Source organism: Juglans regia, chromosome 11 (assembly GCF_001411555.2).
Source record: "Juglans regia cultivar Chandler chromosome 11, Walnut 2.0, whole genome shotgun sequence".
In the NCBI taxonomy this organism is placed as follows: Eukaryota; Viridiplantae; Streptophyta; class Magnoliopsida; order Fagales; family Juglandaceae; genus Juglans; species Juglans regia.
Window position 1 is genome coordinate 33,364,451 of NC_049911.1, and position 27,107 is coordinate 33,391,557.

The window sequence follows — 27,107 nt, forward strand, 5'->3', positions numbered from 1 at the left end:
TATTGTCGTTTGGGACAGGAAATTAGAAACAAGTACCGGGTACAGATTTCTCTCTCTGGCATCTACACCATCATATCTCAATCACGTATGACTGTTCTAACTTCAGTAGGAGCAAATAATAATAATAATAAAAATAATAATATATATGTATATATATTATTATGCCTTTGGATTTGAATCCAATAAAAGTTTTTTTGCCTCTCACATTTGTGCTACAATTGAATCCAACAAAATCTCTATGCCTCTGGTACAAAAGCACTTCCAGAGACTACAAAACAAAGAGAAAATAAAACCCTAAACTTGGGCTAAAAGTTGCCTGACTATTTCTCCACGCTCCTCTTTTCAAACTAATCTCCATTTTCCAGAGCTTATTGGTGTGATAAACAATAAATATTAGTGGAACAACTCAGAGAGGGAAAGGGCCGAAAGTGCTGGTGGCGATGATCACAACCCCAACAAAAGTCACGTCCCTTTACTCTTCTTCATCTCTGACCATTAGTGCTAGAATTCGGCCTTCTAACAAAGCGCCCCTGCAAGCCCCAAACCCACCAAAGATCAGCAAGAGAGAGAGAGAAGTTTATTTCATTTCCAGAAGATTCAAGAAAAGTATCAGGCAGAAAATAAGAGTTATAAAGTGGCCATTGCCAGAGTAGTCTAGGAATCAAGGTAAATCCATAAAGTTAATACAATATCCATATTTCAGCCTTGTTTATTTTTATAATTTCTCTCATCTTATCTTATCTTATCTAATTATTATAATTTTTTTAAATTATTAAATAAAATAAAATAAATAATTTAATTTTTTCAAATTTTAAAATAAAAATAATATTAAAAATCTATATTTTAATAATATTTTATTTAATTTTTAATTTTAATTTTAATTTTAATTTATTTTATCTTATTTAAAAAAACAAACGAACCAAAAATATGTTGGTACGATCTCCCATCTTTTTGTAGCATATTTTCGTTCAGAAGGACAAAGATCTTTACATCCTATCTACTAAGAGCATTCTCATTGGATTAGCTAAAAACTAAATCTAATGAGAATTTAGCTATTAGGTGGATAAATTGCTCACATTGAATTAGCTATATTCCAAATAGCTACAGTAATATCCAAATTAATTTCTAAATTTGGAAGACACTATTCATTCATCAAATCTTTTTTATATTATTTCTTTCTCTTTCCTTTTAATATTAATTATTTCTCTCTCCATTTTAAATGACAATTGAAAAAATATAATTAGAATACAATTACAAATTAATATATAATATTATAAATAGTAAAATATGAAAAAATAAAATAAATTCATAATTAAAAAAATTAAAAAATTTTCAAAATTATTAATTACTCATTACTATATAATGAATAAATAGATAATTCAATTTGGAGATTTGATGTGAATAGTCAAAATTAAATTCATCTTATATTATTTTATTGTCATATAATGAAAAAATGGTTATTCCAATATAGAGATTTATATAAATGGAATAGCTAAAAGTTAAATTCATCTTACATTCATCAAAAATGTACTTTAATTTAACTATTCTAATGAGAGTGCTCTAAGTGGTTATTATTTAGGGGTAGAACTAGATCATGTAGAATAATATCATAACAATTTTTTCTAATTACCTTCATTCTAGGCCGTTGATCAGCGTTGACTTTTCTGACTTGATATCTGATTTTCTTAGAGAATAGTCGTGTACGCCGTTTTTCCTTGTACCGTAGCACGCTAGCTTCTCTCAGCCCGCCTCCATCCAAAAACAAATCAATTTGCGCTAGCCTGGCCTGTTCCCACCACACGCAAAAAAAAAAAAAAACAAAAACAAAAACAAAACCAGTCAATGACAATTCCCTCCTTTTTCCCACACATTCCTAGTTAATGAAGGGTTACATATTGGTCCAATAAGTGGATGTTTTTAAATTTTGAAAATAAAATATAGTGTATTTGGATAGAAAAATTATTGTATAGTAAAAATAAAATATTTTCATCTCATCTTAATTGGATAACCAAACGTTATATCTGGAGTCAAAGTAAGGCCATATACGAATTTATATTCTATCTAGCTCAGGATTGTTGGACCACAAAAAGGCCTTATTTTTAAAAAAATGAAAAAGTTCTGGCTTTTTTAAAAAGAAAATGAAAAATAGCGAGAGAGAGGAAGGGAAGTCAAATTAAATTTCAGTTCACTTTTATAATTTTATTTGCATTTGAAAAGAAGCTTGAAAACCGACAATACTAAAAAGAGTACTACCGACTGCTCAAAAGCCACGAACACAAAACTGAGTTTTAAAAAAGAAAGAACAGAGTCGGGAAAAAATGTGACCACAGTTTCAAGTGTGTTCTACGTTTCTTGGAATTGTTTCGCGTGTGGGAGATGAGAGACATACGGAGACATCATCCCCCGGCATATCGGAGCCTAAAATTTCGTCGGAAAATGGAGACCCCCGGTTGGACCAAGCGTTCAAGACCTCTTCAAAATTCAGTTTCAGCAATAATCCTGAATTGGGTTTCGGGGATGCAGAATTCTCTTTGGGCAATTCCTTCTCCTTCAACTCCACGACCGACAACTTCTCGACCTTTTTCTTCTTCTTCTTCTTCTCGGTAGAAACTGAAGCCTTATGAAATCTGGGAGAGATTTGATGCACATCCACAATGGGGAAACCCCACCAATTTCCCTCATCCACGTGCCTCAACGCTCTCACTCCTCCATTGATTCTCATTCCAAACCCCAAGTCGAATTTTCCACCAAAACCCAATCCCACTGGAATTGAATTCCCATACCAAGAAATCTTTTGGCCACTGCCATAAGAGGAACCAGCGTTGAAGTCATCTACCATATCGGTATCCACACTCAAATTTCCCATAATGCTATCAATTCCCTCTTCTATTTCTTCGTCAAGAATCGATTCTGCATCAAAATCCTCCTCATACCCATCACACAATTCCAACGAACTCGCATGGAAATCAACTTCCCCTGGACTTTGACAGGGTTTGTCGCAAAAATTCGTTACCTTGGATTGAATTTGACAACTGGGCTTCTCTTGAATTGGTTGGTGAAGCAAGAAAGCAGAACTGTCGGTGACTCGAAAGGGCAGCAGCAACTCTGGGGAATCGTCTAAGAAAGAATCATGTTGCTTGGTAAATTTGCGAGGCTTTGTGAGGTTTTTAGCAGAGAAGATGTTGGGATAGGCTGTGGAGAGGAGGGCTGCCGCCTCGTTGTAGGTTTGATTCGGACGCTTTCGTGGAGTTCGGGATTTTCGGGTGCAAATTGTGAGCGGAGAATTGCTCGATTCTGAGAGAGTCGAAGAAGGTGAAGAAGTTTGCGACGTTCGACTCGATGTGGATAGAGATTTTACGATGTCGAGGTCAAGTGCATAAGTTCTACCGCTGCCTCCGCTTAAACACGAAGACATTTGTGGAAGTTACTCGGAAAGAAGATGAAATTCAGTGTAGACTGAAGGTCTAAGACCCAAAGTCAGACCGGATACAGGCTTCTACAACAAAGAACGAAGAAGGATTGAAGAAAGCCTCTAACTCAGATTTGAGTCGGTATAAAGAAGAGCCCAGAAAGACAAGTGGGCAATAAAGGTATTACCGTATCTGACCCGAAATTTAGATTGAATTCAGTCTTTGATACTGGACTGGTTCAGCACACAACAATTAAAGAGCTGAAACAGACCAAACCTCAGCTTCGAAATCAGAAGGTAACTGAGAAACCCAATTCCAAGAAGAGCTCAACACTACTACACTTCTGACTGAGAACGGGCAAAGAGAGAACAGAGAAAGTACAAAACCCTAAACCCTGGAAGTACAGCTAATAAAAGTTATTGGCAAAAATGGGAAACAAGAAAAACCAAGAATTATAAGATGTATTAATTACAGGAACACGCTAGACCCCTCTACAAAAACCACTGTACTAAAAAATTCCATTTTTGAACAACGTAACAACCTTTCCTGGAGAATCTATGAACGAAAACTCTCAGAAACCCAGAGGTATCTCTATCTCTATCTCTCTCCCTGTGAAGAAAAAAACAGAGGATGCAAAATCCTCTAATAAAAACAGGGTATCTCAAAACCCTAGAGAACAGAATCCAAAACTGTGATGGGTCTTCAGCCGAAAGTAATGAGATATATCTGAGAGGGTAAAGTGCCCAATAGAGTTATACAAATAAGACTCTGAATTATAGAAAGAGAGACAGAAATAAAAGCTGAATAAGAGAGGAAGGTTTCTGTGCAGAGTGGGTCACGAGGAAGAGCGGATAAAAGGAAAAGAACCGTTGGGAGCTCTGTACTTATAGACATGCGGCGCAGTGGCGGAAACATATGCGCACGGAGACGCACAACACGGACTCACTCACTCTCTCTCTCTCTCTCTCTGTGTGTATAGAATCGACCGAGGTATTGAAGAGCTTCAGTCGAGTGATAGAGATGAGAACGGAGGATGAGACAATGCTCAGTGTCAGCAGTTCCGAATGTGGGACCGCTTTCACACTGTTTTATTCCCTTCTCGCCCTTTTTAAGTTTTAACTTTTACCCCCTCAATTATTTTCTGTCATTTTCTGTATTAACCCTTTCTTTGTTCAATTGTTTTACTAATTTCGGGTGGAGATGGCATTGAGATAGTATAATTTTTTTAGTAGAATATCATATCATTTTAAATGGTAATATTTAATTTATAAAATTTAAAATTTATTTTTAAATCAAATTATAATATATAAATACTTTACTAAGTATGTTTTACATATTATTAAGAATATAATTTTATTAACACACCCAGACGGATTTAACCGAATTTACCTCTCAATTTTTTAAAATCTCATTTTTCTTCTTAATGTTTTTTTTATTCTTGTTAAAAGATGATTTTTCTCCTTACTTTATTGCTATAAACTTACAAAAATTATTATTTTCCCACCAAAGAAATTTAAAATAGCACCTTAAAAATATTTTTGAGAAATATTTTTATCAATAAAGTAGGATTTTGATCCTAAGAAATTAAATATGTACAATTTCTGTTAATTTTTTCTTGAGTGCCCTTTAATATTTTTCTTGCTAATCCAAACATATTTAATTTTATTTTTAAAGGAAAAAACTTTTATCTCTAATTTACGTTGTCTTTCTACTATAAACATACTCCATATATTCCTAAATTCAAATATTGACACCTTTTCGTATTTTGTGCTATATTTACATCACATAATTAATGCGAATATTTGTTGTGTAACTTTATTGGTTAATGTAAAAAAAAGGTTTGTATTTTTACAACAAAGGATGTTTATAAATAACTAAATTCATGTTTTTCAATTGTTAGGGCACTTTCTAATAAAAACAAACAATATATTTTGTTGACATTCTTTAACTGCATTCGTAGTTGCTTTTTATATATATATATATATATATATATTGAATATATGAAAAAAATATTCTAACTATAAAATAATTATATAAAAATAATTTCATAAATTGATATGGACTGATATGGTTTATCAAATTATAAAATTATTTTTATTGTAAAATAGATATGATAAATTACATAAAATTATGTCCATTTATTAAAAAAAAAATTACGTATAATTTTTTTATGTTTATAAAAATAGTTAAAAAATTGGCGAACCATTGTGCCTCAGGATTGCCGGCAAAGAAAATAAAGGAATAGCATAAACAAAATCTGTCCAAATTTGACCCAAGCAATGTAGTGTGCAAATAATTTATAATTAACCTCGTGTATTTTAGCCGGATGGGTATTTTGGTAATCCCGAGATTCTAATCCTAATCATGGGCAGGCATGGATGTCCGAATTGGATTTTTCTTTCTAAAAATATGCCACCATACCTGCTACAAAGTTCATTTTAGATCTAAATGGAAAAGGTTTCTTATCTGCTGACATGTCTAGGAAGGATTGGAGAATTGAGATTTTTAGGGCTTACGTGGGGCGAGGGATTTTCACGGGTATCAAGGACCGTAGGTGGGCTTTTGGATGTCTCATAAGAGCAATGATTTCAACCTTTTTGGTTGTCTTTTAGCCGTCTCATGTGTGGCTGTTGGCAATCATACGTAGGGCTTGTTACGTTCGTTGGCTTCTGATTATATTATCATATATAATTTTTTTCTTTTTATAATTAAGCTTCCATTAGTAAAAACTTAACAAAACAATAAAATAAATTATTAAAATACAAATTATCTAGGAGGTCCTTGCCACTATATAAGTCTAATAGAGATGGCAGAATTTAGATTAAATGGATGTTTCTATAAACCTGTATTAAAGTTGTCCATTACGCCATGTTGTGTGCATATTAAATTTTAAGTCGATGAATTTTTTTCTATCTTCCATTCATAAAAAGAGTCAAGGTTGTGCTTAATATCTCTAATGATGGGCTGTATAATCCAATCTGAAACTGTGAAATTGTTGATTATAGCTCCAAAAACCTAAATTTTTGTCAAACCGATATGTGTTGCTTCTTGGATGCCCATGAGGGCTGCCCATTATCATATTGTTTGATCTTTTTCTTGAGCATAATGTTCTAAAAAAAAAAATTATAGCGTTGTGGTAAACATATATAGCTCATAATTATTTTTTAGGTATTTTATATTTTCTATTACAATTTTTTGGATATTTTATTTGATAATTGACGAGTGAAAATTAATCATTGGATGTAAAATTATAGTTTATTTGAGGTGGAGAGCTGAAGATGTTAGCAAGCTACGGGGCCTATGGAGCATCGCCCATGAATTTGTGTAGTCACGGGCCTGACGCATCGCGGTTTATAGTCTCATGTTCTTCAAAGATATTTTTCCCAGAATATCTAAATTTATCATCGCCAAAATCCATAGATATTTGTTTACTTCCATATAATTATGTCACGAATATCTCAAATAATCCTTCTCAGGCCTTGAAATTCAGGGGAGAAAGGAAAATAAAAAATAGAGTTTTGAGGCTTCCCTTTTCCTTCCCTTCTCTGTAAAGCTAAACGTTAATGGCGGTCAAAGCAATTATATTATATATATATATATATATATATATGGTGGTCCTGACTCCTTCCATGGTATATTGCTTAAGGTAAAAATGTTTGAATTTTGAAAAGGGGAGAGTTGAGAAAGTTATATGCACTTCTTATGACCACAGACAGAGGCATATCGATCCCCTGACACCATGACCACATCTTATCTTTTACAAGAGTGACTTGGAAATCCTACAGCCACTGGAATCGGATAAGTGTCCAGGAATTGGAAATTTCGGGATACATGTGACTCAAATTCTCACGTACGTACACCAATTACCCTGCTACGTATACTTCCTCGTGTTATCCCATTCATCTTTAACATCAGATTACATATAAAGCAGCAGAATGAATGGATTCTTGGCTCTTAACATGTCGGTTTCGTCGTCGTCGTTGTCATAATTAATCATCTAAAATTAGGAGGTAGAGTCTGGTCAAAATATATAAAATCTATTAGGAGATACTTTGATAAGCAATTAGCAAATAAACTCTCTGGTGGCCTCCACGTGCCACCACAGAGACGTGCGAAGCCACGGATCAATCCATTCGATGTCGGTTTTGAAAAAATAACTATTATATTATCGTTTTCTCTAATTGATGATTTTGAAAAAGAAATTACATATCTTTTTAAAAAATATCTCAAGACAACAAACTGCACTGTATTCACAACTTACTCCGCCTCTAATAGTGACTTATTTAAAAACTATTATTTAAGATGGTACCCTCTTTATAGGACATGAGTGTAGGATCAAGAAATTGATCACAAAATCTATTTAAATTTTACACTATAATTATTGTACTGAAATATTTATTGGGAACCCACCTCCCCCCATCTTTTCCCTTTTCTAATGAAATTTGATTGCTTTTGGGGAGGGGGGAATTAGCAAAGAAACTCGGCTTAAGGAGAGGCTCAAATGACTCAATACTGTAGAGTTATGGAGACTGCAGATTTCATCAATTAAGATTGTGATTGTGACATCCACAATCAACTAAAAATGCTAAGTAGTCAGTCGTTCAAAATTCCAAACACAATCGGTGCATTACTTTTTCGAAGGTGGATAGCGTGCAAAGCTAAACTGGGCAGTACCCATTATGCCTTGCTTTTGAAAATAACCCTTAAACCCCCCCCATGATCCCATCCATCCACCCACGACGATTACTTGGGGGCAAAAACCAGATGCCGAACTATGTACCAAATATCAAGTCATTATCTCCGTGTGGGGACCATAAGGATTTGTATTTTGATGTAGGGGATCCTGGTCTGATAATGTTGCGCTGACAAATTCGATATTAAGAGTACTGGACTATTTTGATAAGGCATATAAGAAAAAATTCAATAAGAAAATATGAAGATTTCTCGGTTCGGCAAAGAAAGGTTGGCATTTATCAGTTGTGCTAGAAAATGGTTGTGTTGACAAATTCGACGTTAAGAGTACTTGACTGTCTCAATAAGGCATATCAGCAAAAATCCGACAGGAAAATGTGAAGATTCTCGATTCAGCGAATAAAAGTCGGCATTTTTTAGTTGGCCTAGAAAATGGAGCGATATTGTGCACAATTTCTTAATAAAAATTGAATATCTCTTTTGAAACCCATAAGCGAGGTTTAAATAACTAATAAAAAAGGTAAATTCGACGTTAATAGTATTGGATTATCTCGAGAATACAAATTAGCACAAATCTGACAAGAAAATGTGAAGATTTTTTGGTTCGACGAGGAGATGCCAGCATTCCTAAGTTGGGTGACAAAAAAATGCGATATTGTGCACGCGTCAGTATTTCGACTATAATCTTATCTGTGGATATCAAAATCGCTTATATAACTAGGTTTCAAAAGATATATTCAAATTTTATCAATAAATTATAATATCATAGTTTTCTTTATGTTTGCATATTCTTTAATCTCAATTCATAATTTTCATTGTTTAGCCAGTTGTCAGAACATGTAATTTTTTCATATTTTCAGCCATGACGTCATATTTCTTAGGGCTCGATAAGATGATATGGTTTTAGATTAGTTAAATAAAATATTGTTAGAATATTATTATTATTTTAGAATTTGAAAAAAGTTTAATTATTTATTATATTTTGTATGAAATTTTGAAAAAATTGTAATAATGTGATAAGATGAAATGAGATGAATTGAAAGTATTTCTATATCTAAATAGAGCCTTATTCTTCCTTTATGTCATATTTCCTATAAAATTTTCAAACTCTTCATTTTATGTTATTTTAAGTGATACAGACACAACATGTAAACTCTCACCCAATTAATACTAGAGTTTATATTGTTTATATATAATATTTAATGCCGTGCTCCGACTTAATAATATAATTTTTATATTTAATGACGTAAGATCCACAAACAATATATATTTCTTGGGTGGGGCTACTCTGCTGCCCCATCTTTACTGCTGGGCGTACTGCCTAGTCATATTTTTTTTTATATTTTTTTAATACATTTAAATATTTTTAAAAAATAAAAAAATATCAATATACTTAAAATCACTAAATAAAAAAAAAATCAAGCAGTCACTTTGAACTGTCAAAGTGGGAGACATAATAGTATTTTCCATATTTCTTTCCTAATTTACAAATCAAATGCGTCAAGCCCACATCCATTGTGAATTTGTGACTATCTATGAGCATGCTGGACATGCATGTCGGGTCGGGTTATTATTATTATTTTTTGTTTTGTGGCCCATGTCTTTAACTCCGAAACTCCCGCTTTATACAGAGTTTGTGAATAGCGTTTTCCGGCCCACTTCAGACTATTACTCGTACTATTTGTGCTCGGAGAAAAAGTTGAAATCCAAAATACCACTGGACTTGGGTTGTTAGTACCGGCGGCCTATAATAAAATGAGGTTTTATTAAAAAATTTAAATAAATTTTCTCAATTTTATATCTAATACAATTTAAAACGGAGTCTCTTTGTAAATTTTGTGCATCGATTTAGCAAAATCTCCAAAAAAAATAAAAAAAATAAAATAAAATAAAATTTTAAATTATTCATTATATTGAATATAAAATTTAGTATCACGGTTTTTACACACATGAGAAAATATTTAAAATGAGTCTTTATTTAAATTTGTATTTAAAACAATGATTTTTTGTTTTTTTCTAAAAAAATAAAAAAAAAAACGTTGCATTTTGTTTTTAGGGGTCTTGTATAGAGTGGGACCTTAGGCAATAGCCTAACCGCCTAACAACACTCGTGTTGGATTAGTTATCTCTAAGTTACAATCTGGCTAATACGTGACTTTTTTACTTTTAATTAATGACTCAAAATTTAAATATATTTTTTAATATATATATTTTTATTGAGCATTGGCATTGGGCTAAGGTTGTATTTGGGTGGTGAGGTGATATCATATATTCTGTAATAGTAGTGAAAAATTAATGATAAAATATTAAATTGTAGTGAATAGTATTAAAAAGTAATGAAAAATATGTAAAAATTTGATGATAAATAATGAATAGTATTAGAGTGTTATCACCCAAACAGAATCTAAAGTATCGTTTGGATAATATGTTGAGATAAGATGAGTTATGATGAAAGTTGAATAAAATATTATTTTTTAATATTATTATTATTTTAAGATTTAAAAAAATTAAATTATCTATTATATTTTATACAAAAATTTAAAAAATTATAATAATAAAATAAAATAAAATAAAATGAAACAATTTTAACATCCAAACTGTCCAAAGTGACCTTAGTCTTGAGCCGCCTTGGTTGTTATGAATGGATTAATTAATTCATAAATAAATAACTACGCTTCATGCGTTAACTTTCTCAATAGCAATATGGACAAGAACAGTGATCTGATTTGAACTTAGAAATAATTGTTTCAATAGATTATTAAATCGATACAAAAAATTGAAGTAAATTATTTGAATTCTCTCTCACACGGCGCATCAAAAGATCTTACGACTCTACGTACTGAAAATCCATCGCTGGATCTTATCTTATTTTTTAAATTATAAAATATAATAAATAATTTGATATATTTAAAATTTTAAATAAAAATAATATTAAAAAATAATATTTTATACGTTTCTTAACAAAATATCCAATGTAATTCGATCTGAATCGGCCGGTGATAAACATTTTCTTCGATTGACCAAAACCCAACAGCCCAAAAAAAACCCCCTCTCGCCTGTTTACTAATAAAAAAGAAGTCATCCTCGCTCTTTCCTGCGAAACCTAAAACCAAGCCCAGATTACAGCTCTCTCCCTCTCCGTCTCCCTCCGTCTCCCGCTTTCCTATGGCGACTACCGAACCCACTGAGAACGGAACGACCAACGCCCTGGAGTCCGACACTCAAACACTTCCATCCGAAGGCACTACCACCTCTTCCACGCCAACCGACCCCCCTCCCACTACAACCGCTGCTACCACCGAGACACCAGCCACAGCGCCAACTGAGTCCGAACCTTCCGCTCAGAACCCAGAATCCGAGTCAGCTCCCGCTTCCGACCCTCCGGCTATAGTCACTACCACTGCCACCCCACCCGACAAGAGGTGGCCGGGATGGCCGGGGCACTGCGTGTTCCGGATCATCGTGCCGGTCCTCAAGGTCGGTAGCATCATCGGCCGCAGAGGAGATCTCATCAAGAAGATGTGCGAGGAGACCCGTGCCCGCATTCGAGTCCTCGACGGCGCCGTAGGCACCCCCGATCGAGTTGTGAGCTCCAATTCATCCTCTCTCTAGGGTTTTTGCTAATGCCTCGTTTGCTTGCTGATAGTAAAAGCAGAAAATATTAAATTTTTAGGTGTTTAAGCAGGAATAGAGATAGTAGAGAGCTCTTTTGCTCGAGTCTAATAACTAACTGGTATTTGATCATCGTCTTCAATTGAGCTCTGTTTTGTTGCCAAGGAAATGCTTGAAGGTTATTGCTTATGATAATTGACTCTCAAATATCTCGAGTCGTGGGAAGCTACAAAATTGAAGTGTTAATTTCATTGCGCACAGCCTCCTTAGTTGGGCCACAACCAATATTTATTGGATGCATTCCCATACCGATCATCCCATCTCACATCTTCATCCAGCATCTTTCTTTTAAACACCCTGACTTTGTAATTTCTTGTATTATATTTCTATTACCTTGATCATTGGCGGAAAAAAGTTTATAAGGATTAAGTTGTTGATTGAAGATGTGTGCTTCAAGTGCAACCTAGACCATGACTATTGTAACTCGATGGAGCTGGACTTAGATTCTCTAGTTGCTAGGCTCTAAGCATGGTTTTGTTTAATACAATAAATTCTTAGCAATTTTGTATGTATTATTTGAAAACGTGTATGCAAGGTGAACAAAGCTTATCGATGTCTTGCTCCTCTAAATGATGTTTCTGAGCGCACGCACAAGAAAATTTACATTTCTTCAATTAGATATGGAATGCAGAAATGCAGATATCCAATTGTACCTTTATTTTTTACAACTATCTTGCTTTGATCGTACTTAGGTGCTGATATCCGGAAAGGAAGAACCAGAGGCACCTTTTTCCCCTGCAATGGATGCTGTGATACGAGTTTTCAAACGTGTCTCTGGATTATCTGAGACTGAGGGTGATGCCAAAGCATCTGGAGCTGCTGGTGTTGCATTTTCTTCAATCCGGTTATTGGTTGCATCGACACAAGCCATTAATTTAATTGGAAAACAAGGCTCGTTAATCAAAGCTATACAGGAGAGTACTAGTGCTTCTGTCAGAGTATTGTCAGGAGGTATGCATTTGATGCTCCTTGTGTTTTTCCATGATGAAAGGTTTTTTTTTAGTGGATTGCTGGTTCTTTCTTGAAGTAGTGGATTGCTGGATGTTGGTTATAATTGGTACAAACATGAGGTCTGGTGATCAGGAAAACCCTTTGATTTAGATTTAGGAGCTTAATATGATCCATATGGGGTTGGCTAAGGGATTATATTTGCTGGTTTCTAATTAAAGAGGTTAAATAAAAATAATTGATGGCTGGGTTGGTAATAAAGCTAGAAAAATTAGGATCAAGGGTGCTTTTCTTGTCTGTTAACAATAGCCGTGAGCAATACTCAAGACATTTTTAGTCTGGAGAAGTAAATTTCATATACTCAGTACCAGAATGTTCTAGATGTAGAATTACCAGATTTTTTTTTTCCTCTCAATGGGCTTTCTGAAGGTTTGGGTTATGTCTTGATTTGTTCTCTCAAATATAGTCGTCTATGAAATCTGAGTAAGAGATACATATAGAACATGATACAGACCCATCAACATGTCAATTTTGAACATTTGAGATACAGTACAGCAAGAATACGATGCTTAGTTAATGGATATAAGAAATACTTCTGAACATATATTATGCTAGTTTTAGGTTAAAAGATAAACAAGAAGTACCAGACATCCAAAGGAAGATATTTTTGTAATGAAGTGTTAGATGGAGGAAATGACCCTCAAGGGAGTGACTACAGACTATGCTTCTCACTGGAGTCTTAGATCATCATGAGATGCGATGCTGAATCCCCCCTTCAGAGTATGTTCCCTCCCTTGGGTGCAAAAGATGTTGCATCTTTAGATTTTTAAATCTCCTTGTTACCTGCAAAATTTGACACCCGTACAGAATGGTTGGATAGAGACCTGTCTCCAGAGTAGAGGAAAGTAGCCTTTTTGTAGTTCAAAAGGGATCAAACTATTTCTGTGCAATTATGAGTGGTGACCTATAAGAAGTGTCTGTCTGTGTTATGCCAGAAAATTAACATTAACCATACTTGAATGATCTTTCTATCTTCCCTGATATTCCAAGAATCCAGGAGTTCTACATCTTCCATTGACTTGCCTAGAGTTTATGATTGGATTCTGTTAATGTCTGTAAACTATTTTCCTTTCCTTTTTTTTCTTGATTTTTTTATATTTTAATTCTTCATATCTGTAATTATTGTTTCATCTCTAAACAAGGAACATTATACCAAATTTTTTTTGTGCTGGCAGATGAGGTGCCGCTCTATGTTGCTGCAGATGAGAGGATTGTGGAATTGCAGGGAGAAACTTTAAAGGTTCTCAAAGCTCTAGAAGCAGTAGTGGGTCACCTGAGGAAGTTTTTGGTTGATCAAAGTGTTCTTCCTCTTTTTGAAAAGAGTGTAAGCTTGGTTCCTGTTGTGATTTATGGTTCTTTTCACTTTATGTTGTAATTACATTGCAATGTTCATTTTCAGTATGCTGCACCTGTTTCACAAGACCGCATAGCAGATGTCTGGTCTGACAAGTCATCACTGCATACTGCTTCTCAAAACTCAATTGCCACTGAATATCCTCTCTCAGTCTCCGCAAAGAGGGATTCTCTATTCCTTGACCGTGAAACTCATTTAGAGTCTCAACTTCTGCCTTCAGGAATGTCACTCTATGGACAAGATCCTGTACTTTCTGGAATACGTTCTTCAGGACTTGCTCGTGCTGGTGCTCCTATTGTTACTCAGGTTGATATTTTGATTACCCTTAATATCATTGAGTTCAAATTTCCTTCATGATAAGTCATCCTCTTTATGTCCAAACAGCAGCTTTTTTGTGGGGCTTTAGGTTAAAAGAAGCCAACTGTTTCTGTGTAATCTATGCTTCCCTTAAATCTCCCCTGTATCTCACCTGGGAGATTTCACAATCGGTTTGGCTAGCCCCTAACTTCATTTTCAGTTGGCACCAGTAAGCATTGAGTCTATGGACTTGCACCTTAAGGCTCAAGCCTCATAGACTGGGTCATAAGCCTGAACGATTTGCTGATTCATGTGGTAGCAAAATTTTGCTGTTACTTGAAAGGGACAAAACTCTCAAACCAATAAGATTGCATCGGGCCTTATGTAATGCACATTACATTTTCTCTCTTATATATGGCCATTATGAATGCTGAGAATAAAATGTGGATAAATATGGCCATTCTTTCCATAGTTTGTAGATTGCTTTGGTCGTGCACTCATTCTACTTTGTGGTTACTAATTCTGATGACATAATTTTGTTTATTGCTTCCTCTAATCAGATTACACAAACAATGCAAATCCCACTGTCGTATGCTGAGGCTATTCTTGGACCTAAAGGGTCTAATATTGCTCTCATTCGTCGTAGTAGCGGTGCCATCTTGACTGTGCAAGAGAGCAGGGGTCGACCTGATGAGATCACTGTGGAAATTAAAGGCACCTCATCACAGGTTCAGACAGCTCAACATATGATTCAGGTGGGAACCTATAGACTTCATTTTTTTTTTATTTTTTGTAAGTAACCTCTAGATTTATTTTGAAGTTCAAAAAACAATTCATTGTTGCTTTGTCACAGAATGATTAAAGATACTTAAGCTTGATGTAGTAAAAGACTTGGTTTAAGATTTGGGTTCTCACTTTTAAGAGTGGTAGAGCGTTGGCATTGAGGACATGGTTCTTCTGTATAGACAAATGAATGTAGAGAGAGGCAGTTACTTGATGCTATTTTAATATTTGCAGGAAGCAATAAATACTCATAATGAACCAGTTACAAGCAGCTATGGTGGGATAGATGCTGTTTCGAGGTATTCCTCTTACTCAGGCGCTACATCTTATCCCTCGTCTACGTCAACTTATCCCTCATCGACATTCTCTTCGCAATCGTATGGTGGGTATGGATCTTCCAGTTTAGGAGGAGGCTACAGTACTTTCAGGCTTTGAGGAGGAAAGGTTTTGTGAAGGGGGGGGGGGGGTAAGTGATGAAAGACTGGTGACTAATTTTTACGGGTGGACCAATATCTTTCCTATTATGTTTAGAGAAGGGCTTCATTCTGAATGAAGCATGTGTAATTGTCACTAAAAAAAAAAAAATGGTTTATGCGTTTATTCTGTAATCCAGTGAGCTGTGATTTGCTATTAATTTTCTGGTGGCCAAACTTGGAAAGAGGGACGGTAAATGTAATGAGATGGTGGTAATTTTCTTCAAGGTCTAACTGAATTTTCTCATTCTCTTTTTACTCTGTTTGTTTTGTTTTCAAGAGTGACCCAAGCAGCCCGTATCATTATCATAGATATGCTATTGTAAGCACACGCACCTCAAAAGGGCAAGGCACAATAACATGACTTAAAAATAAGCATATTCCCACCCTTAATTTTTCCTGGTTTGGTATAACCAAAATCAACGGGAACTGTACTCGTTGGATGAACACTTTTTGTCTCTCATCCAGAGGCTCCGGTGTACAGTTAGTTCCAAAAGTATGACAGTTTGGTTTTGGGAAGTAATGAAAGTTCTTGTGTATGAGTAACGCGATGCGATCAAGTAATGATAATGTGCATTATAAATACAATAAAAATCATATGATTTATGGACTATATTTTTATTACGTCATAATTCTTTTATTTTAAATCTTTTTCTCTCAAATATAAACAACTAACCACTTACGTCAAAACCACGTCGTATAGACCACAAACTTCTTAAGGTTAAAAAAATAAGCATTTCCTTTATTTTTTTTCGTAGAAATAGAAAATAGAAAGAAACAGCGACGAGATCGAGAGAGAGAGAGGGGGGGGGGGGGCCGTGCGAGCCGTTATCTACAAGTCTGTCGTTCGAAACCACCCATACAAATAACGCAGCTAAGTTGAACGAGAGAGAGAGAGAGAGAGAGAGAGAGATGCCGACCTTGAATCTGTTCACAAACCTGCCAGTGGATGCAGTGGTGGCCTCTGACATCCTCAAGGACGCCACCAAAGCTGTTGCCAAGATCATTGGCAAACCCGAGTCTGTTAAGTCTCATCTCTATCTATTTTTATAAGCTTTCTGCTTTCGTATTCATGGTTGGATTGTGTTCGTTTTTCTTTAGTTGTAGCATTGGTCACAAGCTGTTCGACAAAATTACTAATAGAATGCCAAGGCCATGTTTCTTCTGTTTTTGTACTAGTTACCTTGTTGAGCTATACTTGGAAGACTTCTGACAAAATTTGTCGCTTTATCTATTCTTCTTCTTTTGTCGTGATTTTTCGAGTATTTAGTTGGTTAGAACTAATATCTGTCTGTTTAGTTCTCTTTATTTCTTTCTTTCTTTCTTTCTTTCTTTTGTAGCATGTATACGTGCTTTTTATGATTTCCCCCTCTATTTTTCAGTATGTGATGATTTTGCTGAACGGGGGAGTGCCTATCGCATTTGCGGGCACTGAAGAGCCAGCCGCATATGGAGAACTGATATCCATTGGGGGTCTTGGACCGAGTGTGAATGGAAAATTGAGTTCAACAATTGCAGAGATTCTCCAGACTAAGCTATCTATAGACAGCTCCCGCTTCTATATCAAATTTTATGATGTTCAGGTAGCTTTTCTTTTTTGACTCATTCCATATTAGTTGTTGTTTGGACTTTATTTGTTTCTACTCTGTCGTAGAATTGCAGCTAGTATTATACCTGTATTACTGTTTTCATGGGAGAATATGCTTTCACCGGGCATAATTGGCAGAACATTACTGGCATTTTTGTTTGAATGGTCGAGAGAACCGTGGGGAATCAAAATTTTAAATGTCAGCAGAGATGCACATTCTTCCAAGGATCTGGCTAGTTTTCTGTTGAATGCAATGAAGGGTACTAGGAAACCCACTTTTTGGCCGAAGTATTCTCCTACTTATACCTGGGGGTTCAGAGTCTTAAAATTATACTCTTTAGTTAGTTTATCTTTGAATCCTCTCCCCAAGGTCATGAATTTGAGGGTACTTAGAGAAAACATGCGAGTCGAGCATTTTTCAAGTTGAAGTTAGAGCAGATTCAGATTCCGACGAGTGGTTTAGGTCCAAATCCTTTAATTAAATTCTTGTCCCCAAACCCTCTAGTTACATTTTACCTATAGGGAGTTGCATCTTTAGCCTGGTACGCAGCTGTATGCAGTAATAAATAGGTTCATTTGCCCATGCAATGAGTTTGTATTGGAAACTATATGCTGCTGAAAAACTAGCATGGCACCAGTCATTGTATGCCGGAATAGAACAACCTCTTTCAGCTATATCGTAACAAACCAAGGAAAGTCTAAATATTTGTACTTTACTCCAAAAGAATTATTCACTACATTTCTAAGTGATTAAATCTGATACCATTTGAAATGGCCCAAGTAAAAACCCAAATCTCACCCAGGTTTATACTCCAAACATATTAGTCATATCATAATTGAAATTTTGTATAATTATTAGAAATGGCATAAAATTCTCTCCTAGGCAACTTGGGATCTTGTTCGATACCATTCTATGGGTTGGAGTATTACATATATTCTTTATGGTATAATTATCAAAAGTTAATGCATTTGTAGTCCTATATCGATTGTTTACCAATTAGTTTATTTGTTCTTACTTTTGATGGTCCAGCGATCCTTCTTTGGGTTCAACAGCTCAACTTTTTGAGCAGCATTCCGGTTCGGTAATGGATCCATGGAAATCACAAGGCAGGGCAGAAGCTTGTGATGGATCATTCTTCTCAGCTGTAACTTTCTTTAGAGCAGAAAGACCAATGTATTTGATTATAATGAAATAAATACAAATATCTTTTTTATTTTAAGTTTGAAAATGATTTCCTGACTTCCTCTTTGGGGTTCTTGTGAAGTCTAGCCTTCTTACCTCCACTAGCTAGCACCTATCCAAGCCCCATGTATGATGCAAGTAAATTGCTACAGTCAAGTAAAATGACTTGATTTTGTGTATAAAATCGTGCCGTTGCAAGTCATCCATAATTTTACGAGCCGCATGCATCCAATTTCTCACTTAAGGGGGTAAAAAGGACGCTCCATTGGAGAGAGAGGAGAGAGAGAGAGAGAGAGAGAGAGAGAACCATGGATCCCAATGGATGGCCTACAAAGAATAGGAAAGTCAGCTACGAGGACCTTGCAAGTGAACAAGAACCTTATGCGAGATGGTAGAATGACACTTTTCCCCCCATAAACGTAAAAATAGCATGACGTTTCTACCAAATTGATCTAAACCCAGGTACCATGCAAAGTGTCAAAAACCCACGGTCCCCTCTTCAAACTACAGGGTCCCGCTAGAAAAATCTTCTCAAACTAGCGCGGAAAGAAACTAGATACAGTTCTCAAGAAAAAAATGATTATAAAACAAGGTACAGTAGATACATATAATGGGGGAATTCACTTATCAAAAAAAAAAAAATATAACGGGAGAATTATTCTGTCTTGCAGTGTCTGCTATTAGAGGTACAATGATAAATTGCAGGGGGCAAAAATCATCCCCGAGTCACCATCCATACTTGGCTTGTGTTTCAGCTTTCGTGAGAAAGCCTTTTGAGCGCCGCTCTGAAAGTTCCATCTCTTTTTGCTTCATATCAAAGAATAAAGAACCGATCTGATGCTTCCTCTTATGCAGCTTTGTAGGTTTTCCCTTTGTTGAGACAGGCTACAGGAAATACGTGCAGTTAATTAAAGAATATCACTTGGGAGAAAGAAACACACACACACACACAGAGGAAGTTGGGCATTTTTTTTAAGCAATTTCAGACACACTCAATAAATAAAATGATCCTATAAGGTGAAAAAAGTTTAACAATATGATATGAATCATGTCATACTTCATAATAAAATTATAGCTCAGCAACCAGATTTCTTTTTAGATGACCAACATAGTTTTTATCACAACTTTACGATAATGAAACACAAGAAAAAGTTTTGCAGTATACGGTCCCAATGATCTGCTAATATTGGCAACACAATACCAATACACAGGAAATATAAGAAAACTCAGAAAACTAAAAAAAAATTCCCAAATATGAGCAGCCACCCAAAGATAAAAGGGTTTCTATTTTTTCTTTTTCTATATTGGTTTTTCTTTTTTTTTTTTTTTTTTTTTTGGGGGGGGGGGGGGGGGACTCTAATCTACCCCAGTGAACTTCACAATGATGGCTACCAAACTGTCCTTTCCAAAACCCAAGGAGATCCACCACTCTTAAAAGGCATTACTGAGTTAACTCCCAATAGTCTGAATGCATTATGATTCCACAAAGTACAAGCTATTTCTCAGTAACGCAATAGATGGCCAACAGATTCTCCACTATCCGCCTCTTCCTTGAATTATCCAAAGCAAAGATCTTCTCCAGGGTAGTTGTCCAAACAAAATAACACTCTCTGTGGGGTGTTAGTCATCCAAGCACATATTCCAACTGTTACTCAGGATAGAATTCTCTAGTCCCAAGCTCCTTTGTTCATGGCTAAATAAAAGAGATCTGGAAATTAAACCATCAAGCATCTTCCAAGTCATTGCACAGACCACCAAAATACCATTCATGAAGGAAGAACTGAGTTTAACATTTGCCTTTGAGTTCCATGGTTTATTAGCACACGACTAGCCCCAAGCAAAGGCATCTTAACTATTCCCAAATACATCTTACTTCATATCCCATCTAGTATACTCTGGAAACATATGCCTACCAACTCGAATACATACTAGGAAACCTTTCCAATAACTTATTTTTCTTCGGCATGAGATTCCAGAGTGTTGACTTTCAATGATAGTGTTTTTAAAACCACCGATTACTTTCACCTTTGGTGGTACCAATATTCCTTGATGCAAGTGTAAGTTTCAAGACTTCCTTACTCCACCTTTCTTTCCTATTCCTTCTCTCTCCCTCTTCCACCATTGCCTCACTCTCTCTACTTAGTTGCTTATAGAAAAGACATAGGGTAGCACCCAGCATGGACAAGTTAAGTAATAATAATATTATGGGAAAGAGCACATTAAATATGCTACCCAATACTAGCAAACACAATAAGGGAATAACCAATTTTAGTGCTACGTTGCTCCCTTTTGATTTTTTAATAACTCTTGCACGACCATTGAGATTTTCTTCATAGAAACTAACATAAACTATAACACAACACTGCAGCAGCTAAACGATACAATGCTATCACCCTATATGTGATGAATTTAGCTAAAAACACTCAAGCTCGTTTGCTGTGACCAACCATAAGATAGCAGGAACTCCTTGCCACATCTACTTAGTTCAGCTCAAATTCAAGATAAACTAGGCCGATAAATCACTAACACAAATCTTCAACATTTAGACTGTAAATTGACGCTTGCTTCAGACTAAATTAGTAGATAAATTACACCTGCAGAACTTTCTTACTCCTAAAAGGAGCAAAAAGCCTAAAATTTAGCTTAAAAAACTGTATTAGTATCCTGCCGTCTTTGTTAGCCCAAAGAATATGTCGATTGAAGAAAATGGCCAGCCTAAAAGTTGCAAAAGTGATATAATCTCATGCCGATGATATTAGACGAGGAACGTATATCAGTTTTAGTATTTCCGAAACCAATGCAATACGATGCTTTGATATTATAAATGAAAAGGCAAATGTGAAAAATAACACACTAGGTAATTATACAGAAGAGAAAAACTCAATGACCACACTAAAAAATCAAGAAGCTACTAATAAAACTTACCTGGTAAGAAGGCCCAAAAGCTATTCCGGTTAACTTGACCTGGTCCTCCCTCGGTCGATTCTTCATCAACTCATCCTGCTTCACTTCAACTATTTCCGTTGGAACCTCAATTCTCCCTCTCTTCCCAGGCACTCTAACCCCAATTTCACCCGTCCCCGGCTTCTCCGGCAGCGGCCTATCGGTCCAATTGCTTTCATGCTGCCCATAATCACCATAATTAGCATAACTTTGATCATCCCCATAGTTGAAATTATCTACACCCCTCATAACATATTGTGATTGAGGATCTACAATTGCATTTTGATCAATGCCCGATTGATAATTCTGGTATGTATCATAGTTCACATTATAATTCCTTACAGTCTGATCGATCCCCGAGTCAAAACTCGCATAGCTATCCGAGTCGACACTGTTATTCCCCAAATTTGGATCAGCACCCGAGTCGTCCTCCGGTCGAGAACCGCCCCAATTTGATGCGGGCGCATCCGTCTCGACAATTGCTCTTCGCCCAGTACCGGAGCTCGGAATAACACCCAATGTGGCCGAGTTCCTGGGCGCCGGAATGCTAGACAGGAAGGACTGAACCGATGGGGTTTGCGCCGCAGTGGACTCTAACTCCTTCCGCCTCCTTCGTTCTTTTTCTTCGTCATCGTCTTCGTCGTCGATCTCGGTCGATTTGAACGAAGAAGGAGCTATAGGAGGCTTGAATAGGACAACCCTTTTGGCCTTGGGCTCCGAGGATGAGGTATTTGAAATGGGTTGGTGGGGATCTTGATGGAGAATAAGAGGGTTGGGGGGCAGCGATGAGGGTTGCTTGGGTTTTGGTTGGGGTAGGGTTAAGGAGAGAGAGGAAGATTTGGGTTGGGGAAGAGAGGAGAAAAAGGACGAGGTCTTAGGATTTACAGATTTTGGTTGCGGCTGTGGTTGATGATGATCTTCTACTTCTTCCTCGTCTGAAGAGGCGTAGTTGGCTAGCAAAGAGTCCATTAGAGAGACCTAGAGGAGCGTGAAACCTAAACAAGACTACGTGAAATGTTGCAGTTGGGATGGGTTCAGGACTTGGGAGAGGATTTCGGGTTTGAGAAATGATACTTGCATATAAGTGGGCCGTAGTAATTAAAAAAAAAAAAAAAAAAAAAGAGTGAGTAAATATAAGATTTATATAAAAAAATTAATTTTTTAATAATAAATATTAATTTTTTAAAAATTAATTATTTGATATTATATATTTTATAATTGTATATAACATTACTTTTCAAATTTTGGCGATAAACCTACCCATTTATCCCTTTTTCTCTTTTCCAGTGATATATGATAATTTTCATCCGATTTCTTTAAATATTAAAAATGGATAAATAATCAAACAAAAAAAATAATATTTTAATTTAAAAAATTGATCCAACTATTTAAATTAATCTCATATTTTTTAAAAGGAAAATGTTATTGATCCTTGAAAATTATCGTTGAATTTTATTTACTTATTTTTTTTAATTTTTTATTTAATAATTAAGAAAATAATTATTAATGAAATTATGTATTTTTTTTTAATGATTAGAGATATTTAAAAAAAAAAAAACTAGCGAGGACTGTCCTCTCCTACATCCTTGAGTTCATCCATAAATCGGTTGTTCTCTGCCGCAAATAAATCGAATGAAGTTTACACGTGCCGGTAATGACTCGTGTAGACCACATAATTCTAAACAAAACCACGCGTGAGGAGTTAGAAGATGAAAGACACAACTCTTCGACATCTCTGCTCCAAATCAGAAACTCTTTATACAACCGTGCAATCGCATCGCATCATATCATTTAAAATAAAAAAATAAATAGACGGTGCTACATCCACTGATCCTACCATTAGATATAATTGTTTTTTTTTATATGTATTTTTTTAATATTTTTAAAAAAATGATAATATTATTAAAAAATATTTTCTCAATCATTAAATAAAAAATAAAATAAAAAAACTCCAGTGACAATGCCAAGTGATAAGAATCAATAGTGAAAGTATTATTTTCTAAAATAAATTATCTAATCTTATAAATTAAATTATGTAATGTAGATTGTATGTAGCGTAAATGTCTTCAAATAACACTACTCATAAATAAATTTCGAAACATTTATTGATAAGGATCAGACGTAACTTTTATTGGACGATCGACTATGAGGTGAAAACATACAAATACTACTACTACGTACACATGTTACTGAAAACTATGCAACTTTGCCTCCCCCAAAATACAACACCAGATTAAGACTCTTCGTCAACGTTAACAAACATGGATTAAAACCCCAACAAAGAGCTATAATAGTGACCAAACATGGAAGAAGACCAAACCCCAAACCCTTTAAATAAATAGAGGACTCAGATTTATTGTGCCTCAATCCTCCTTAACTAGATGCTCATTGGGCTTTGTGGATCATTTAGAGCCGCAATGGCTGTTTCGATCTTGAACTTCAACTGATCTTTCTCCCCTTCATCAGCCTGCAAACACAAATACAAAAAGGGAAATCTATATCACGAACAATAATGGTCTATTTTTGGGAGATAGGCTTTTCATAGATCAAGCAGCGGTTGCAGCATTTGGATAGTGAGATATTATCAAATATTTTGTTAGTAAAAAATAAAAAATAATAATAAAACATTCTGAAAATATTTGATGGTCGTGGGTGGGTGAAGGAGGTAAGTCACTTCCAAGCCCATTAATGAGTGTGGATTTGGATTTAGTGCTTGGAAGATGCCTTTTGTCTCTTCTTTTTTATTTTTTTAGTAAAAAAGTAAACGATTTTGGAGAGCAACTAGAAGGTGACCAACTTTGTTAATAATTAGATTTAGGCCCCCACTTTTTCAAAATATTATGTTTTATTTCCTGTCCCTATTAATCATTGAATAGAAACAAAATAGGTTCAGCAAACTTGTAAATAATATCGGCAACGGTATCCGTGTGGCCGCCCCCAAAGAATATCAAACCTTAACAAGTTGCACGTGGTTCTGTTCCTAATACGCCAATAAAATCCAAAGACTTTTGTATCTGAACGCCAATTCAACTAATTTCTTTTGTTCTCGTCATCATCTGTAATCAAATGCAAAACTCCCAACTGGATCTCTTTTTTCTCTAGGGGAGAATACATACCACATTAAATCACGTGGGTAATTGAACATCAGAGAACTCAAATCACGTTTCCAATGCTATGTTGGTGGTTTCTCAGATTGGATGAAACGAAATCTCAAAATGGCAATTGATGGAGTAGTTCTCTTGGAAACTTTAAGCCATTCAAGATCATTCAAGATCGAATCATGCATGTACTAACTAGAATTCAGTAATACATGTGCATAGTGGGGTCAAATGTTACAATCACCAGACAAACATGTGTGCATGGTTGCTTTCAACAAGGGGGCCGATTTGAGTTCATTTGTCCAGCTTCATTCACCCCATTAGCAACAATAACAATACATAGAACCACCACAAAAACCTTTGTTTCTTCCTAACAATATAAAGCTCAACTTTTCTTTCATCAATCACATGGTTTTATTGTTAAGATGCCTCGTAAGTCCAAATCCAAAGCCTACTAATAGCATTTAGTCTACAAAGATGAGTCATCAACTTTTTGTTCTTTTAACTTTTTTATGAAAGATTTGAACTTTAGACTGCCAACCTATTCACACACATGTACTGTGTCTCAAAATAGAAAACAAAGTCTAATGATTTTGATGGCTGTCAAAATCCTACTCCCAGGAATTACATGAAATCTAGCTTTTAATGATTACTACCATAGTTTACAAATCTTATATTCATTGTCCCAATTGGAAGCTGATGTGAAAGGAGGAGTGGCTGAATCAGAACCAAGAATGAAGAGGATCGATCCAAATACTTGCAGGAACTATAAGAACTTGTTAATAAGAGAAGAGAAGAGAAGAGAAGAGAAGAGAAGAGGGGGGAGGTTTGTTCAAAGTGGACATGATGGAATTAATACTCTTCCTTTCCTTACTTTTGATCATCCACTGGTTTTATTCGAACACTCTAGATTACAACACTCATCATTCCCATAAAATACCATATCACACTCATATAATTGATGATCCTCTTTATTAAAGTAATAATCTAGCAAATTTCAATCCTAATAGGCCCCACAAATATTCCAGCCTTTTCCTCTCTCTCTCTCTCTCTCTCAGCTTAATCATATATAAGTTCATAGGAAACCGAATAAAAAAAAAAAAAAAAATTCAAGCTTGCTGGTGCTTGGCAACTCAGTATTCCATTTGTGGTTAATTAATTGTGAAAGAAGAGGAATCTTATGAAACAGATCGGTATAAAGCAAGAAAAGGGACTAACCTCAACGAAGACTGTTTTCACAAGCCTCCCAGAAAAAGCGGCGATGGTTGCCGTAATGATTTTGAGCTTCAAAGATTCGAAGACCTCACAAAGTTTCACCATTGTATCTGTTCTTTTACTGCATGTTAGACTCACCACCACAGTTTTCTCCCCCATGTAAATCGCCCTGAGCTGCACATCCACCAATTATTTGACCAAAATATCAATCACCGAAAACATATCAATGTCATTTTCCGTAGTTTAATAAAACATTTTTGTCTGTATGCGTGTGTTTGTGGTGTTGGGGGAAGAGAGAGAGAAGAGAGAGTGGCTTACTTCAAGGACTTCAATAGGGGAAGTTCTTGATCCCCCGGATTCATAGAATTGGTCAGTTTTCTTTTTCTTCGATCTCAACAAGACGGGTAGCTCTTCTTCGAAGTCATAACCTGGATTTTCATTCAATTTCCCTGACTCGAGCTCCGTTATCTCGGCTTGGATTCTTCTTTCTTGTTCCTGGAGCTCTTGGATATATTCAATGGCGTCTTTGATTATCGAAGCCTTATCCATCTGAATGTCAACCAAAGGATATTTGTACTAATTAACATACCAAAGAGGGGAATTTTTCCTTTAAAAAAAGAAACGAAGCCTGTAATTCAACAAACAAAGTGATGAACAGTAGTAGCAAGGTGGTTACCATTAATTATATATTACGGGTGAGCAATAATTAGTGGAGAGTAGTGCATCACCTTACTGATATTCGGGACCACTGCTCTAAGTGCAAAGAGCCTATCATTCAGCTTCTTCCTCCTATTTCTCTCCGAAACAATGTTCTTCGATGCCAGCGACGATGCCGCTCCGTCAGGCGAGCTCGAATCATAGTCCCCAGAAAAAGCCTCATCCAATCCCCAACTGCGGCCAAAACAAAAAAGAAAAAAAATCATCCTTAGTATAGATGATCTCTCTAGTGAAAAGCTAATTCAGAGAATCGGTGAGAGAAAAACATACCTATCAAGCTCTTCACTATGGAGGAACATATTGGTTTCCCAGTAATGTCTGTACTGTGTGTATTCCTCGCTAATGTTGTCCATGGCGATACTCAGTTGATTTACTGTTTGGGGGCAAGGAAAGCGAAGGAGGAAGATAGGAATCCTATATGATTGTTTAATGAAATTCTCTGTTGGTGTTGAGGAACTTATAAAGCTGCTGGGGGGACAGTTTAATCACGTGGGGAGCTCGGCTCATGCTCTGTATTGTTGCTTCCTAGAAGGACAGAATCGACAGACTCCTTGTAAAATGTGGTCTACCAGGCCGCGTAAAGACATTATCCCCACCACCTATATTCACATCCTGGTACAGCGCGTGTTTATCACGACGGACTTCGGTTGGAACTTGGGGTGCCGGGTGGGTAA

At 35.7% G+C, this 27,107-nt stretch overlaps 5 protein-coding genes across 6 annotated transcripts; 2 read left to right on the plus strand and 3 right to left on the minus strand.

Annotated features, from left to right (window-relative positions):
* Positions 1 to 125: 125 nt before the first annotated feature.
* On the minus strand, positions 126 to 4,397 carry LOC109003090 (protein CHLOROPLAST IMPORT APPARATUS 2-like). Its single transcript, XM_018981066.2, has 3 exons — positions 2,390 to 4,397; positions 1,631 to 1,786; positions 126 to 530 (listed from the first exon to the last, which is right to left on the minus strand). Exons 1-3 carry the CDS (start codon positions 3,413 to 3,415, stop codon positions 483 to 485), a joined length of 1,230 nt encoding a protein of 409 aa, XP_018836611.1. The 5' UTR covers positions 3,416 to 4,397; the 3' UTR covers positions 126 to 482.
* Positions 4,398 to 11,078: 6,681 nt separating this feature from the next.
* Positions 11,079 to 15,947, plus strand: LOC109003089 (RNA-binding KH domain-containing protein PEPPER). The gene is made up of 6 exons (XM_018981064.2): positions 11,079 to 11,687; positions 12,467 to 12,725; positions 13,958 to 14,106; positions 14,182 to 14,442; positions 14,994 to 15,188; positions 15,451 to 15,947. The coding sequence occupies exons 1-6, from the start codon at positions 11,268 to 11,270 to the stop codon at positions 15,649 to 15,651; spliced, it is 1,485 nt and encodes a 494-aa protein (XP_018836609.1). The 5' UTR covers positions 11,079 to 11,267; the 3' UTR covers positions 15,652 to 15,947.
* A 486-nt stretch (positions 15,948 to 16,433) lies between these two features.
* Positions 16,434 to 18,497, plus strand: LOC109003088 (macrophage migration inhibitory factor homolog). Its single transcript, XM_018981063.2, has 3 exons — positions 16,434 to 16,712; positions 17,072 to 17,272; positions 18,308 to 18,497. Exons 1-3 carry the CDS (start codon positions 16,602 to 16,604, stop codon positions 18,341 to 18,343), a joined length of 348 nt encoding a protein of 115 aa, XP_018836608.1. The 5' UTR covers positions 16,434 to 16,601; the 3' UTR covers positions 18,344 to 18,497.
* Positions 18,498 to 18,997: 500 nt separating this feature from the next.
* Positions 18,998 to 22,483, minus strand: LOC109003086 (proline-rich protein PRCC). Of its 2 annotated transcripts, XM_018981061.2 has the most exons (3): positions 21,746 to 22,483; positions 21,386 to 21,583; positions 19,020 to 19,345 (listed from the first exon to the last, which is right to left on the minus strand). In XM_018981061.2, the coding sequence occupies exons 1-3, from the start codon at positions 22,370 to 22,372 to the stop codon at positions 19,187 to 19,189; spliced, it is 984 nt and encodes a 327-aa protein (XP_018836606.1). In that variant the 5' UTR covers positions 22,373 to 22,483; the 3' UTR covers positions 19,020 to 19,186. The 2 variants fall into 2 exon arrangements, with proteins under 2 accessions (XP_018836605.1, XP_018836606.1); XM_018981060.2 differs by having other exon boundaries at positions 18,998 to 19,345; positions 21,386 to 22,483.
* Positions 22,484 to 23,466: 983 nt separating this feature from the next.
* Positions 23,467 to 26,912, minus strand: LOC109003087 (transcription factor bHLH35-like). The gene is made up of 5 exons (XM_018981062.2): positions 26,704 to 26,912; positions 26,445 to 26,607; positions 26,035 to 26,265; positions 25,720 to 25,890; positions 23,467 to 23,870 (listed from the first exon to the last, which is right to left on the minus strand). The coding sequence occupies exons 1-5, from the start codon at positions 26,784 to 26,786 to the stop codon at positions 23,781 to 23,783; spliced, it is 738 nt and encodes a 245-aa protein (XP_018836607.1). The 5' UTR covers positions 26,787 to 26,912; the 3' UTR covers positions 23,467 to 23,780.
* Between the last annotated feature and the right edge of the window lie 195 nt (positions 26,913 to 27,107).

Coding starts and splice junctions, on each gene's coding strand:
- LOC109003089 (XM_018981064.2), top strand. CDS start 11,268: ATGGCGACTACCGAACCCACTGAGAACGGAACGACCAACGCCCTGGAG. Junction 11,688..12,466: donor TAGGCACCCCCGATCGAGTT/GTGAGCTCCAAT, acceptor GATCGTACTTAG/GTGCTGATATCCGGAAAGGA. Junction 14,107..14,181: donor TTCCTCTTTTTGAAAAGAGT/GTAAGCTTGGTT, acceptor GTTCATTTTCAG/TATGCTGCACCTGTTTCACA.
- LOC109003087 (XM_018981062.2), bottom strand. CDS start 26,786: ATGGACAACATTAGCGAGGAATACACACAGTACAGACATTACTGGGAA. Junction 26,608..26,703: donor CATAGTGAAGAGCTTGATAG/GTATGTTTTTCT, acceptor TTTTGGCCGCAG/TTGGGGATTGGATGAGGCTT. Junction 26,266..26,444: donor TGGTCCCGAATATCAGTAAG/GTGATGCACTAC, acceptor GTTGACATTCAG/ATGGATAAGGCTTCGATAAT.
- LOC109003086 (XM_018981060.2), bottom strand. CDS start 22,372: ATGGACTCTTTGCTAGCCAACTACGCCTCTTCAGACGAGGAAGAAGTA. Junction 19,346..21,385: donor CTTTTGGGCCTTCTTACCAG/GTAAGTTTTATT, acceptor TATTTCCTGTAG/CCTGTCTCAACAAAGGGAAA.
- LOC109003090 (XM_018981066.2), bottom strand. CDS start 3,415: ATGTCTTCGTGTTTAAGCGGAGGCAGCGGTAGAACTTATGCACTTGAC. Junction 1,787..2,389: donor TGCCGGGGGATGATGTCTCC/GTATGTCTCTCA, acceptor TGGTGGGAACAG/GCCAGGCTAGCGCAAATTGA. Junction 531..1,630: donor ATCAACGGCCTAGAATGAAG/GTAATTAGAAAA, acceptor TGGGGCTTGCAG/GGGCGCTTTGTTAGAAGGCC.
- LOC109003088 (XM_018981063.2), top strand. CDS start 16,602: ATGCCGACCTTGAATCTGTTCACAAACCTGCCAGTGGATGCAGTGGTG. Junction 16,713..17,071: donor TCATTGGCAAACCCGAGTCT/GTTAAGTCTCAT, acceptor TCTATTTTTCAG/TATGTGATGATTTTGCTGAA. Junction 17,273..18,307: donor TCAAATTTTATGATGTTCAG/GTAGCTTTTCTT, acceptor TTGATGGTCCAG/CGATCCTTCTTTGGGTTCAA.